The 15,304-nt window shown below is 41.2% G+C and overlaps 1 protein-coding gene across 1 annotated transcript in view; it reads left to right on the top strand.

Moving 5' to 3' along the window:
- The window catches only part of atp8b3 (ATPase phospholipid transporting 8B3), a 122,900-nt gene that overhangs the window by 48,326 nt on the left and 59,270 nt on the right, over nucleotides 1–15,304 (top strand). Inside the window, exons 11-14 of the mRNA XM_072594085.1 lie at nucleotides 3,247–3,405; nucleotides 7,456–7,544; nucleotides 12,182–12,375; nucleotides 15,041–15,249. Of these exons, the coding sequence (XP_072450186.1) occupies nucleotides 3,247–3,405; nucleotides 7,456–7,544; nucleotides 12,182–12,375; nucleotides 15,041–15,249 (651 nt within the window). The remainder of the gene's footprint in view (nucleotides 1–3,246; nucleotides 3,406–7,455; nucleotides 7,545–12,181; nucleotides 12,376–15,040; nucleotides 15,250–15,304) is intronic.

Genomic DNA, 15,304 nt, shown 5'->3' with positions numbered 1-15,304 from the left:
ATTTAGAGGGATCTTGGGGTTCAAGTCCAGAGCTCTCTGAAAGTGGCCATGCAAGTAAATAGGGTAGTAAAGAAAGCACATGGCATGCTTGCCTTTATTAGTCAGAGAATTGAGTACAAGAGTCAGGATGTCATGTTGCTGCTTTATAAGACTTTGGTTAGGTCACACTTGGACTGCATTCAATTCAGGTTCCCACATTACAAGAACGATGTGGAGGCTTTGCAGAGCGTGCAGAAGACATTTACCAGGATGCTGCCTTGATTAGAGGGTCTGAGCTTTAAGGAGATGCTAGAAAAACTCAGGTTGACCTGTGGAGGTTGAGGGTAGACCTGATAGAATGATGTGATGATAGATTTGGTTGATGATCAGAATCCTTTTCCCAGAATTGAAATGTTTAATACTAGGATGCATGCATTTAAGATGAGAGGGAGAAAGTTCAAAGGAGATGTAAGGGGTATGTTTTTACAACTTGGGAGGTCATGTTGTGGCTGTACAGGACATTGGTTAGGCCACTGTTGGAATATTGCATGCAATTCTGATCTCCTTCCTATTGGAAAGATGTTGTGAAACTTGAAAGGGTGCAGAAAAGATTTACAAGGTTGTTGCCAGGGTTGGAAGATTTGAGTTTTAGGGAGAGGCTGAACAAGCTGGGGCTGTTTTCCCTGGAGAGTTGGAGGCTGAGGGGTGACCTTATAGAGACTTATAAAATCATGAGGGGCATGGATAGGATAAATAGACAAAGTCTTTTCCTGGGATTGGGGAGTCAAGAACTAGAGGGCATAGGTTTAGGATGAGAGGGGAAAGATATAAAAGAGACCTAAGGGACAATGTTTTCACACAGAGGGTGGTACGTGTATGGGATGAGCTGCCAGAGCTCCCTATAGCTCAAATCCTCCAACTCTGGCAACATCCTTGTAAGTCTTCGCTGAACCCTTTCAAGTTTCACAACATCTTTCGATAGGAAGGAGACCAGAATTGCACGCAATATTCCAACAGTGGCCTAACCAATGCCCTGTACAGCCGCAACATGACCTCCCAACTCCTGTACTCAATACTCTGACCATTAAAGGAAAGCATGCCAAATGCATTCTTCACTATCCTATCTACCTGTGAGTCCACTTTCAAGGAGCTATGAACCTGCACTCCAAGATTTCTTTGTTGAGCAACACTCCCTAGGACCTTACCATTAAGTGTATAAGTCCAGCTAAAATTTGCTTTCCCAAAATGGAGCACCTCACATTTTTTTCAGTCTTGTTCCTAGCTCATGAAGTTCATGCATATTTTGGAAGTCATACCTCTGTGCAGGAAAACAGATACGTGGATGATATGGGATTATGATCAGAAATCTAGCTGTTTGGCCATGTTATGGAATACTTTGCATGTCCGTCAAGTCCTTAGGTGGAACTTGAAATATCAGAGATGAGGGTCTTTGATTATGCAGAAAAGATAGAGAAGATGAGTTGTCCAGCTTACAGCAGAGAGAATTATGGCAAAATTTAACAGAAATGACCAATCCTGAAGAATCTTGACAGTGTAAGTGAAATGTAACCATTAGCTGAAGGATTGGTAACCAAGGTGGCATCAATTCAAGGTAATAGTCAACAGAATTAAAAGTGAGATGAGGCCAATATTTTTTATACAGCAACTATGCTGCTCTGAAAGGCAAGGTCTCAACTGGTGACAGAAGCAGATTCAGTATCAAGATCTTTTCTGAAAATAACTAAACATTGGAAGGGGAAAATAAATTGTGGGGCTACAGAAGAAAAGTGAAAAGGAACGAAGCCAACCAGATAACTCATTCAAAGAGCCAACATAGGCATGATGGGTAGAATAGATTCCTTCTGTCAGGTATAGTTTTATAATTGTTGATTCTTCAAAATCTTTTTGAAATATACCTGAGAGAGATACACTTCTGTGTCTGGTATCAACCTTATATGGTTTTATGTAATGAGCAGAATTTACCATGTTGAACTTATGGCTGGCTGACTGACAGCATTCTACAGTGTTGCCATATCTGCTGTTCACTTTTGTCTGGGAATTACCATGGTTTGTCTGTCAACTAGTTGAGAATTCCAACCTCTAATCTTCTGCACCTTTCTATTGAACAGCACCCATATATATGCAACCTGATTTTAAACAAGATCTCGTCTGGAATTGTCTTCTAACCACATTAGGATATATTCCCCTGAATTGACTTTATAATTTTGAATTGTACAGTGAGCTAAGAGCTTCCTTTGTGTAATCCCCACACCTGGACTGGGAGCAGTGACTATGTCTCGATCAGTTTGGTTTTTACTCCCCAAGTTTACTTAGATGAACAAATCGCCTGCATTTGACAGAGGGTTCAATCCTGCTTTGTAGTACAGAGACCTGGGAGCAGAAAGAAAATACCTGTTTCAGATAACTTTCATTCTGACAATCAATTTGTTCTCAATAGTGTGATCTGAAACTTCTGAAGAGTTTTTTTTTACAGTTGAAGGCCTTTAGAAAACATAGCTTGAGTCGGTGTGAGTGCACAAAATACCTTCACTTCACCAGAGCACCTGTAACTTGGGATCAACAGGCTTGAATCAGCACGTTACTTGGGATTAGTGCTGGTCACCATGACCAGAGCTTTAAAATGGTATAATCCAGTGGATCTCAGATTGAAAGCAAGACTTTCATCAGATGATATGCAAGGACTTATGCTGCTCTGAAATGCAGATAGAACAGATTTGTTAAATTGTTAATGTGTCAGGACAGATGTTTGACAAGTGCCCTTTCAGCTTTTATTGTTGGGGGAGGGTTGTTAAGTTCATGTTGCCTTGTCAAGCTGCTGCCTTTCACTTTGGCCTTGTAAGTCTTCAACATTTCGATATGTCCTTTTTCTTCTGATTCTGACTCCTTGGGAGTTTCTGACCTTAATCACTTCACTAAAGCAACCACACCATCAGCTTTCTGGACCCATGGCTCTAGAATGTTATCCCCCTTAGTTGTTCCCCAATACCTTCCTCCTTGACTAAATATTTCACCATCTGTTTGAATATATTCTTTCGTTGTCTAATATTGAACTTTGTTAAAAGCGTAACTGTTAAATTGTTTGGAATGCTTTGTTTTCTGCTATATAAATGTTATTGTTCCTGTCTTCGTAATATTAATATTGCATATTTATTTGAGACATCCTTCAGACAAATATGTTATATAAGTTGGTTATTTTTGGTGCATAGTTACCACCAGCCTTTAAACTAATACATGTTGTTTTCACAGGTAGAATTATCTGTGAAAAGCCAAACTGTGACCTGCACTCATTTACAGGCACGTTATTTTGGAAAGGACAAGAATTCTCACTTGACAATGAGCAAATATTACTCCGAGGTTGTAGAATACGAAATACAGAAAAGTGCTATGGGGTGGTTTTATTTGCAGGTAAGTTGACCTATCCATACTAATGTGTTGCAGTCTTCAAATAGAATGCAGTGTATTCTGTCCAGTTGCTATCAGGCAATAATTGCCAACTTGAATTTTGTAATTGGGTTAGTCCTTGGAAAACAGTTCATTTTTTGATTCAAGATGACTTCATTTGAGAATTTTCTTTGATTTTATTGTGTTAATTAGATTGCTTCACTCAAGTTACCAGATAATTCAAATTATTGGAAAATTTTAATTTCTTTCACTGATAAAATGCTTGTACTTAAATATAGCCTTTTAAAAACAGTTTAAATTCAAAGTAAAAGGAGGCAGCACAAACGCATAGAAGAGTTTTTCTCTGTGATTATAGTTCTTGCACAGTGAGTGATCTGATGTTTTCTGGCCATGGGTAGGCGATAGTGAGTATCTGGTGCAGGTTGCCAGAGCCATGCAAGATTCCTCTGAAGGGAAGTGTTTGGATATGGGACAGCACAAAACCTCCACAAGGAGTTTCCACTTTCTGATGGTGTGATTTTTAGTGTTAATTTTGTTTGCTGTGGAATCCAGAAGAATAAGAATGGGTGTATTCTGGGCAGCATTGGCAAGTTGATCAAGCTGCAAGCCCGGAAGTGACAGTGTAGGTATTCTTTTCTGATGATGTTTCAAATCACTGCCTTGATTCAAATTGAGAATTAGAGGTTGGGAGGTTGGATTATTTTCCATGTTTCCCAGTCCATTCTTACTGTTTGTGACTTTCTAGTCCACCTATGATGGCATTGGAGAGTTCTTACATGTAATATGCAAGTTTTGTTTTAACAGTGCAGTGCAGTTAATGAGATGTATGTCAGTGTAGAGGTGATTTGCGGATTCTCTCCTGAGAATGTGCAATGATCAAATTCTCAGATCACTGATATTTCAGAAGAAAGGATATAGAGAATAGCCATGGGGACATGACTAAATGGACAGTTGTTTCAAAAAGACAGCACTGCTGCAAGGGATTGAAGGAATTTTACTGGACCCCAGACAGGTGAGCTGGCAGTGGTGGAGGGGGGAAGGGGCGCTACCTGGTCTTGCCTCAATCTTTAGCCATTGAAGGACAGCTTTCTGCCCGACCCAATTTTGAGTCTGATGGAGTTGAGGTCAGGCGACTCCTGGATGTACTTGGCTTCAAGTGAGAAGCTTCTGTCACTGTCCCTGTTTCCCAATCAGGACCCCCATTCTACCCCTTTGCTTCCACTAGACATTTTGAACATGAGCCCTAATCCATTCCCACCCACCACCTTCAGGGTCTTCCTCCTCTCCCACAGTGAGATTCATGGCCTCCTGCCATTTAGAATCTGTTGACTGCCTGTGGCAATGGCGATCTCTCCTTGTCTCACAGGCAGGAATACAATGCTGCTGGTCAATCAGATTGATCTGAGGTGAGACTTCCATGCATTTGCTATGACCCCTCATCACAGACTGACAAATTTTCAGGCTCAGGTTAAATTGTAAGGCCTTCCCCAGCATGTCAAGCTCCTGATTGTGCTTATGTCCTGGGGGCTGTAAGTGCAGCTCTCTAACTGGGTGCTTTTTCCTTCCAATTTTTGGTGTCAGGCTGACTGAGTCAAGATCCCAGAACTTTATGGGAAGTAAGGGAAGAAATTGAAGGGCCCACTACTGAGAGATTTGTATCATCAATAGTCATGGGTGAGATGCCAGAAGACTAGAGGTGGGCTAATGTGATACCATTATTTAAGAAAGAGTGCAAGAAAAAGCCAGGGAGCTATAGACCAGTCAGCCTTATGTCAGTAGGGGGTGGGGGGGGGGGGGGGGGGTAAGTTGTTTGGAGGGGATTCTGAGGGACAGGGATACTATGCACAACATAGCTTTGTGCATGGGAAATCATGTCTCACTAACTTGATTGAATTTTTTTTGAAGAGGTGACAAAGAAGATTGATGAAGGCAGTGTGGTGGACGTGGTCTATGTGGACTTCAGCAGAGCGTTCAACAAGGTTCCATATGGTAGATTGGTTAGATTACATTGGGATCCAGAGGGAGCTAGCCAATTGGATACAAAAATTGGTTTGAAAGTAGGAGACAAATGGTTGCTTTTCAGAATGGAAGTCTGTGACAAGCAGTATGCCAAGTTGTACTAGGACCATCACTTTTTGTCATTTATATAAATGATTTGGATGTGAATATAGGAGGTGTGCTGACTAAGTTTGCAGATGACATCAAAATAGGTGGAGTAGTGGACAGTGAAGAAGATTATCTCAGACTACAACAGGATCTTGATCAGATGGGCCAATAGGCCAAGGAATGGCAGATGGAGTTTAATTTAAATAAATGTGAGGTGTTGCATATTGGTATGGCAAACCAGGGCAGGACTTACACAGCAAATGGTAGGGCCCTGGGGAGTGTTGCCGAACAAAAAGACCTAGGGGTGCAGGTGCATCTTTCCTTGAAATTGGAGATGCAGGTAGACAGGCTAGTGATGAGGGCATTTGGCATGCTTGCCTTCATTGGCGCTGGAAAAGTACAGCAGGTCAGGCAGCATCTGAGGACCAGGAGAATCGACATTTCATACAAAAGGGCAAATTTAACATTAAACTGAAGTTGCAGCTTTGAGGGTAGTGGGATTGTGTATTTGTAGAGTTTTAATAAAGCATTTGATAAATACCACATAATCAATATTTTGACAAGATTGAAGTCTTTGTCTTGAAATTACCTATGGAACAAGGAATTAGAACGTCATGTTGTGGCCGTACACCACATTGGTGAGGCCACTTTTAGAATATTGTATAGAATTCAGGTCTCCTTCCTATCGGAAGAATGTTGTGAAACTTAAACGTGTACAGAAAGGATTTACAAGGATGTTGCTGCGACTGGAGAGTTTGAGTTATAGGGAGAAGTTGAATAGGCTGGGGCTTTTTTCCCCGGAGTGTCAGAGGCTGAGGGATGACCTTAGAGGTTTATATAATCAGAAAAGGCTTGGAGAGAGTGAGTAGCTAAAGTCTTTTTTCTTAGGTTGGGAATGTCTAAAACTAGAGGGCATAGGTTTAAGGTCAGAGGGGAAAGATATAAAGGGGACTTATGCGGCAACTTTTTCAAGCAGAGGGTGCATGGAATGAGCTGCCAGAGGAAATGGTGGAGGCTGGTACAATTACAACATTTAAAAGGCATCTGGATGGTCATTTGAATAGAAAGGATTCAAAAGGGTTATGAGTCAAATGCTAGCAAATGGGACTAGATCAGATTGGGATGGATAAGTTAGACTGAGAGGTCTGCTTCTGTGCTGTGTGATTCTATGATATTACATCACAAGAGTTCAAATCAGTCAGGCCTCACATTTCTGAGGTCATGATGGGACCTACTTGCCTGACTCCCACTTTGAGTTAAAACACCAACCCTTAGTTATCAGAGCAATGCTAGGGTTTTTGTATCTTGGAAATGCATGGCCTTTGAGATGATGTGTTTACAATAAGAAAGGGATTAGATTCTGTCCATGTGAATACATTATTTGAGCTAGATAGACTCTGGAGCATGAATACAGGTTAGGAAAGCAGAACACTACATGCATATAAAAATAATACTACTTATAATTCAGACTCGCAAACCTCTGGATTAATTGTTGGCATATTCAGTAAGTGTATATTTGCTTCATGAGAAATTCCTGTATGTGCTAAATTTCTCTATATACATAATGAGGATTGGGACATGAGTGTTAGTGTTACCAGTTATTAGGATCTCCTGGATCTTAATTGTCTTTAAGGAAACAAGTGACTTTTGTTATGCTATTTCCCAAGGCCAGAATTATTATATTACTCATGATTAGAATAAATTAGCTTCCCTAAAGTGTGGAAACAGGCCTTTCGGCCCAACAAGTTCACACTGACCCCCCGAAGAGTAACCCACCCAGTCCCATTTTCCTCTGACTAATGCACCTAACACTACGGGCAATTTAACATGGCCAATTCACCTGACCTGCACATCTTTGGACTGTGGGAGGAAACCTGTGGGAGGTTTACTGCTGATGATTCTGCATGGATAGATCTAAACTTATTTTATATTCTATTTAATTTTCAGGGGTGGATACAAAAATAATGAAAAACAGCGGGAGATATATCTTGAAGAAAACCAGAATCGAGCGCCTCATGAATCGTGTGGTGTTTCTCGTACGTTCTATCACTTTCCACATGTTACACTTTGTAGAATTATGAGCATTTACCTGTAAATTTACATGTAATTTTACTCATAAATGTCCCATAGTTTTACTCACAACGTCTTTCCTGATGTAAGGCTTATGCCCGAAACGTCGATTCTCCTGCTTCTCAGATGCTGCCTGACCTGGTGTGTTTTTCCAGCGCCACTCTCTCGACTCATAATGTTCATGCCAATCTCTTGTTAGACCAATCACAAATGAAGCTCACTGCCCTGCTCTCTGTCCCATTTCTCCTTCTGCCCTAATTTATCAGCTACTTTCTTTTGGAAAGCTGATCTGCTTCCTAGCTTGCCTGTCCCACTACGGCAACATTGCAGAGCGAAAATTTATGACTTCCTCATTACTTCAATGGCATTTTAAATTAGTAACGCCTAATTTGATGCTCTAACCTCAATCCTTATTTACACTATCAAATTGTTTATTATTTAAAATATACAAATCCCTGCTAAATATCCTTTCAGCCATTGTTTAGATGAGTCATTCGAAATCTCTTGGTGCCACTTTGATAAGTTTCCATGTTTTATCATTTAGAAGATCTTGATTAAATTACCCTTCCACCAGCTAAACTCAAGGAATACAAGTTAAACATATCCTAACATTTCTTAGAATTTAACACTTTAAACTTGCTAATGTGGTATATTTGCATTGTGCCCCCTACCTCCCCACAGCCAGTATACCAAGTCCCACTGTTCCAGAGTTGTGTCTCAACATCTTTGAACAGGTTGACTAGGAAATATCTCCCCTTCCTGAGGTTTGATGCTCAAAAGTGAACAATGTGTACAGTCGGTGCACTAAACTCAGTACAAACATCCTCACTTTGTTACAAACCTCCATGTCAAAGTTCAACATTCCACTAATTTTTTTGATGACATATTGTACCTCTCCACCAGGTTTTAGTGATTTGCCTACATGGACATTTGTTCCTCCGTAGTTCCTAATATTTCCCTGTTAAGAAAATATTTGGTTGGATAACCTCACAGTTACCTACAGTGATTTCCATTTATGATTTTGCTCCCAGCTACACAATGTACTGTTCTCTTTATCTTCATGTCTCTGCACATAATGTTAATAATTCTCTGGTCAAGTCATCAATGGTAAAAATCACACAACGCCAGGTTATAGTCCAACAGGTTTATTTGGAAGCGCTAACTTTCGAAGCATTGCTCCTTCATCAGGTAGCTGTGAAACAGGACCATAAGACACAGATTTATAGCAAAAGATTACGATGCCATGCAACTGAGGTGAACAAACCTAGATTGCTGTTAAGTCTTTCATCTTCTAAAATGAGTTGCAGGTTTTGGTTCATTAATAAGTAAAGCCCAGAACTTTTAAGTCTGGGATTCTGGAGACAACATAAGGTTTTATGAAAAAAAGGTCAGCTCAGACAATGCATTAAAGGTGTGAGGTTACAGGCTGTCTGTATCCCAATCTTGAGTCAGACTGATTCTATTTCCAGAGTAGGAATTTATAAAATGTTACATGGATTGACTGCCTGCAGATTGTATGCTTTTTGAGCAAAATAGAATGTGTCTGCAAATAGAATTCTGTAAATGCAAATTTACCCCATAGACTTATATAGAGAATGAGATAGAGAGAGTGAGTGCACATGAGAGAGTGTGTGTTCACGTGTGTGCATGCTTGGTAGAGTGTATTCATGAGTATGATGGAGTATAAGCCTATGAAAGGGTTTGTGCATGGGTGTGTATGAGAGAGAGCATGTGTATGGGAAAGGGTCAGCATGAGTGTGTGAGTATGTAAGAATGTGTGTGTTTGCGATAGAGAGAGAGAGAGAGTGTATAGTGTAGTGGGGACACCATAGTGTGACATAAACCCAAAATCATGGTTGAGGCCATCCTCATAGGTATGGAACTTGGCTATCAGCCTCTGCGTTGTTGCCTGTCTCAAAGTCTGTCTTGGAGGATGTTCACCGGAAATCCAAGACTGAATGTCCCCGAACGCAGAAGTGTTCCCCGACTGGGAGGGAACAGCCCTGTCTGGTGATTGTGCGGTATCCATACATCTGTTGTTGTAGTGTCTGTGTGGTCTCGCCAATGTACCATGCCTCGGACCATCCTTGCCTGCAGTGTTTTGAGATAGACAGCGTTGGCTGAATCACATGAGTACCTGCTGCGAACATGGTGGGTGGTGTCCCCACATGTAATGGTGGTATCCATGTCGATACTCTGACACGTCTTGCAGTGGTTGCCATGACAGTGTTGTGTGGTGTTGTGGTTGATGTCCTGAAGGCTAGGCAGTTTGCTGTGAACAATGCTTTGTTTAAGGTTTGGCAATTGTTTAAATGTGTGAAGTGGAGGCGTGGGGAAAGTCTTGGAGCGGTGCTCATCCTCATTGATAATGTGTCCTGGGCTGCAAAGAACACAGTGTAGTTTCTCCACTCCTAGGAAATATTGGACAACAAAGAGTACCCTATCAGTCACATCCCTTGTCTGTCTCCTGAGGAGGTCATTATGGTTTCTCGCTGTGGCAAGTCGGAACTGAAGGTACTGAAGAACAGCTTCATCAGGACAGGATATGACACTCAACTCATCGATTGCCATTTCTGACATGCCACAGCGAGAAACTGTAATGACCTCCTCAGGGGACAGACATGGGCTGCAACTGATAGAGTAACTTTATTGTCCAGTACTTCACGGGAGCCAAGATACTACACCATGTTTGTCACAGTTTGCAACAGGTTATTGATGAGGATGAGCACCTTGCCAAGACCTTCCCCACACCTCCACTTCTCATCTTTAAACAACTGCCAAACCTTAAACAGACTATTGTTCACCACAAACTGCACAGCCTTCAGGGCAACATGGATCACAAAACTGTACAACCCTGTCATGGCAACCGCTGCAAGGCATGCCAGAGTATCGACATGGATACCACCATCACACATGGGGGCACCACCCACCCTGTATGTGGCAGGTACTTATCTGACTCAGCCAACGTTGTCCATCTCATACGCTGCAGGCAAGGGTGCCCTGAGGCATGGTACATTGGTGAAACCGAGCAGACACTACGACAATGCACAATGGACATCGCACAACAATCGCCAGACAGAGTTGTTCCCTCCACTCGGAGAACACTTCAGCAGTCAGGGACATTCAGTTTTAGATCTTCAGGTGACCATCCTCCAAGGCGGACTTCAGGACAGGCAACAACACAGAGCGACCAAGCAGAGGCATATAGCTAAATTCGGTACCCATGGGGATGACCTCAACCGGGATTTTTGGGTTCATGTCACGCTACAGGTGACTTCACTACACTATACATTCTCTCTTACTCACTCAGTCACACACATGCACATTTTTACATATCTCACACTCACACTGACCTCTCTTATACACATACACACGCACCCCGGACTCTCACCCTCTCACAAGCTTATACTCTGTCACACTCACGCACACACTCCACCAAGCATGCACATACATGAACACACACTCTCTCACGTGCACTCACACTCACATGCACACACTCACACATAGAAGTCTATGGGGTGAATTTGCATTTGCAGAATTGTATTTGCAGACACACTCTATTTTTCTCAAAAAGCACAAATCTGCAGGCAGTCAATCCATGTAACATTTTATAAATTCCTGCTTTGTAGATAGAACCAGTCTGACTCAAGATTGGGAAACAGACAGACTGCAACCTCACAGCTTTTAATGCATTGTCTGAGCTGAAATGTCACCTTTTTCAAATAAGACCTTAAGTTATCTCAAGAATGTGCCTTGAAAGAAGTTTTGGGATTTACATATTAATGAGCTGAAACCTGCAGCCCATTTGAAAAGATGAGATTTGACAGCAATCGAGATTTGTTCAATATATTGTTTTCACTGCATGACACCATAATCTTTTTCTATAAATTCTGTGTCTTATGGTCCTGCTCCACAGTTATCTCATGAAGGAGCAGTACTCTGAAAGCTAGCACTTCTAAATAAACCTGTGAACTTTAGCTTGGTGTTATGTGTGTTTTTTTAACTTTGTCCACCCCAGTCCAATGTTGGCACTTCCACATCAAGTGTCAGTAAGGCTGGTGAAGGTTTGAGGCTCCAGACAGTCCCTTGGGAACAACACTAGTTATCTCCCTTCATTCTGACTATCTGTTTCCTAACCCAAATTACTAAACCACCTACAAAGTGCAGCTTCAGTTTTTATCCCAGTTTCTTCAGACCTCAGTAATGTAATCAAAGTTTTAAAATAGGATTTGACTTAAAGTAAAGGAATTGTGGGATAAATGCACAAATTAGGAATGTTGCACATGCAACATTTCGTTATACTGTGCTTATACTTTAAATTCCAAATTGTGTCTATTCTGACCTTGGATTACATAAAACTAGTCACACCATTTTTCAAAGAAAGTGCTCCATTGGGCAGTAAGTTTTTAACAATGTCTTGTGGACAAAGAAGGTGCTTCCTAAAAGCATAAATTTCTTCTTAATGTTTGACATGTGTAAGCACTGAATTTCGTGTCTGGGACTGGCAATATCGGGCTGTGAGATTGAAGGTGACTGTAGCAATACCTATAAAGTGGAATGCAACTGAGTTAAGTAATTGCACATTTACTTGATACTTTTTCAGGTCCTCTTGATTCTCGCCGGTTTATCGTTCTGCCTCGCAGCTGGAGGTGCTGCCTGGGATGAGAAATTTGGAAAGAAAGCTCCATATCTCGACGTTGAGTCCGAGAATTTCAGTCCAGGATATCGAGGCTTTCTGTCTTTTTGGGGCTACGTCATTATTTTGAACTCGATATTGCCAATGTCACTTTACGTTACGTAAGCACGTCATTCTCTGTCTGCAAAGCTACATACAAACACTTTGTAATGTGCAGCTATTTAGAATCATCTCCCTGGAGATTGATAGTGCAATGAGAAAGCTCTTCAGGAGTTGCAGGTGGAGGTGAAGGCAGAGTGGTATTACCTATTACTCCAGAGATTCAGGGCTGGAGACTTTGATTGAATTCAAATTCAATTCAAAACCAAGTCTGAAATTAAGATAACCATGAAATGATGCTCGGGGATTAAACCGTCTGGTTCATTCATGTCCATTAATCAGCTCCCACCTTCCAATAGGAAAGGAAACTGTCACCCTTACCTGATCTGGCCTTTGTGTGATTCCAGACCTTCAACAAAAAAGTTAACTCTTAACTACTCTCTAGGCAATTAGGAATGGCCAATAAATGCTGGCCTACCCAGTGACACCCACATCCTGTGAATGGATTTGAAAAATAGGTTAAAAAAATTCCACTGATTTCTTCATAATTGAGAAGGTTAAAGAAAGAGAATAGTTATAGTACTTTGGAGAACAATGGAAATGGGTTTTTTATGATTTCTAAGTTTTGATAGTAATGCAATTTGAACTGAAAAAGATTTGGAAGAGATACTATCAATAATTATTGGAAGCATATCCTTTAAAACATAATCCCAGACTAGTCCTGAAATGGACTGACCCCACATGTTTGGTGTGTGTTAAGGCTCTGAAATATGAATATATCTATATGGCTCTTCTTGAAATGTAGAGTTTCCCTGTTTCCATAAGTTAAACACTCACGATTTTCTTTTATCAGAAGTTGTTCTCCTCGCTGCTGATGTTGCATTAGGTAGTGGATCTGAAGGGTTAATGTTCATGCTGCATTCATTGGCTTCATCCAGTTGACTGATGTCACACACACACTGCCTATGGTTGGAGGCAGGAGTTCTACTCCAGCTTTCAGAGGGAACAGCTGTATCTATACCAGCTCCCGAACATCCTGTGATTATAACCAAATGGAGTTGTATCCATTGCTATCCTGTTATCTAAGAAAACTGCCTCTTCTATTTATATGTCATGGTGAGCCATGCTCTACCACTAATTACTAGATAGGTCCAAGACAAAAGAAAATTAGTGTCCAGCTTACCCACCTACTGGTAGAAGTGGCAAATACCAGTAGGTGCCAGCAATGGTCATCTGGCAAAACACCACAGCAGCAATGAAGACCAACAATTGAGTCAAGCACATCGACTTAGAATAAGTCAAATTGCAAAGGGAGAAGGAACTGGAGCAATGCAACCTTGTGTGCTAATTATATTAAGGGCCAGTAGAGGGAGCTGTTTTACTGCAATTGGAAGCAATGCTAAAGAGTATGATTAGGTTTACTTTGTCCTCTAGCAAGAGTTAAAATTAAAAATCACACACTAAATTCTGTGTCTTGTGGTCCTGCTTCATAACCACCCGATGAAGAGACAGTGCTTTGAAAGCTAGTGCCTCCAAATAAACCTGTTGGACTATATCCTGGTGTGTGATTTTTAACATTGTACACCCCAGTCCAACACAGGCTCCTCCAAATCCTGTCTAGCAAGGGAACCGTGAGATATACCTAAGTTGTATGATTAAAGATGTTCTAAAATGATTACCTTTTCCAATAAGTACAATGGTTCCCATACAAATAAAAATATGAAAATTTCTAATGTCAGGATTGCTGTGCTCACTGTACACTAATAACCATAGAATCAATAAATAAATACTGCTGCATTGCAAACTATATGGAAGAGCAGAGGGATCTTGGTGTCCATGTACACAGATCTCTGAAAGTTGCCACCCAGGTAAATAGTGCAGTGAAGAAGGCATATGGCGTACTGGCTTTTATTGGTAGAGGAATTGAGTTCCGGAGTCCTGAGGTCATGCTGCAGTTGTATAAGACTCTGGTGCGGCCGCATCTGGAATATTGTGTGCAGCTTTGGTCGCCATACTATAGGAAGGATGTGGAGGCACTGGAACGGGTGCAGAGGAAGTTTACCAGGATGTTGCCTGGTATGGTAGGAAAATCCTATGAGGAAAGGCTGAGGCACTTGGGGTTGTTTTCATTGGAGAAAAGAAGGTTTAGGGGTGATTTGATAGAGGTGTACAAGATGATTAGGGGGTTAGATCGGGTTGACAGTGAGAACCTTTTTCCACGTATGGAGTCAGCTTTTCCAAGGGGGCATAGCTTTAAATTAAGGGGGGGTAGATATAGGACTGATGTTAGGGGTAGGTTCTTCACTCAGCGAGTCGTAAGTTCATGGAATGCCCTGCCAGTAGCAGTAGTGGACTCTCCCTCTTTATGGGTATTTCAGCGGGCATTGGATAGGTATATGGAGGATAGTGGGTTAGTGTAGGTTAGGTGGGCTTTGATCGGCGCAACATCGAGGGCTGAAGGGCCTGTACTGCGCTGTATTCTTCTATGTTCTATATTTCACATATTTTAGTGGATCTCTTCGTGAAAAATGTAATTCTTAATCACTCTACATTGCTGCGTCGTGTTAAAAATAGCTTAGTTCTTGCCTTTCACAACAGTTAATGTAATGTAGTGAACGCAGTGGCTTAATAGAGCTGAATTAACGTTTTGCAATTCTGACACTGTTCACATATCACTGCATAGAGCTGCTGTACGCAGTGGATAATTGCAGCAGTTTTGTATTTCAGTTTTGAACTCCTTCATGTAGTCCAGAGCTTTTTTATTAACTGGGATATAAAGATGTACTGTGATGAGAGAGACAGTCCCGCCAAAGCAAGAACAACTACCCTGAATGAAGAACTTGGCCAAATAAAGTACATTTTTTCAGATAAAACTGGAACTCTAACCCAAAACATCATGACCTTTAAGAAATGCAGCATCGGTGGACGGATATATGGTAATTGTTATATTGCTAATGTTCAGGAGTAAGAAACAATTTATATTCTATTTCT

Source organism: Chiloscyllium punctatum, chromosome 24 (assembly GCF_047496795.1).
Source record: "Chiloscyllium punctatum isolate Juve2018m chromosome 24, sChiPun1.3, whole genome shotgun sequence".
Classification (NCBI taxonomy): Eukaryota; Metazoa; Chordata; class Chondrichthyes; order Orectolobiformes; family Hemiscylliidae; genus Chiloscyllium; species Chiloscyllium punctatum.
The sequence above is the reverse complement of the archived record's forward strand: the minus strand, read 5'-3'. Positions and strand labels throughout refer to the sequence as shown.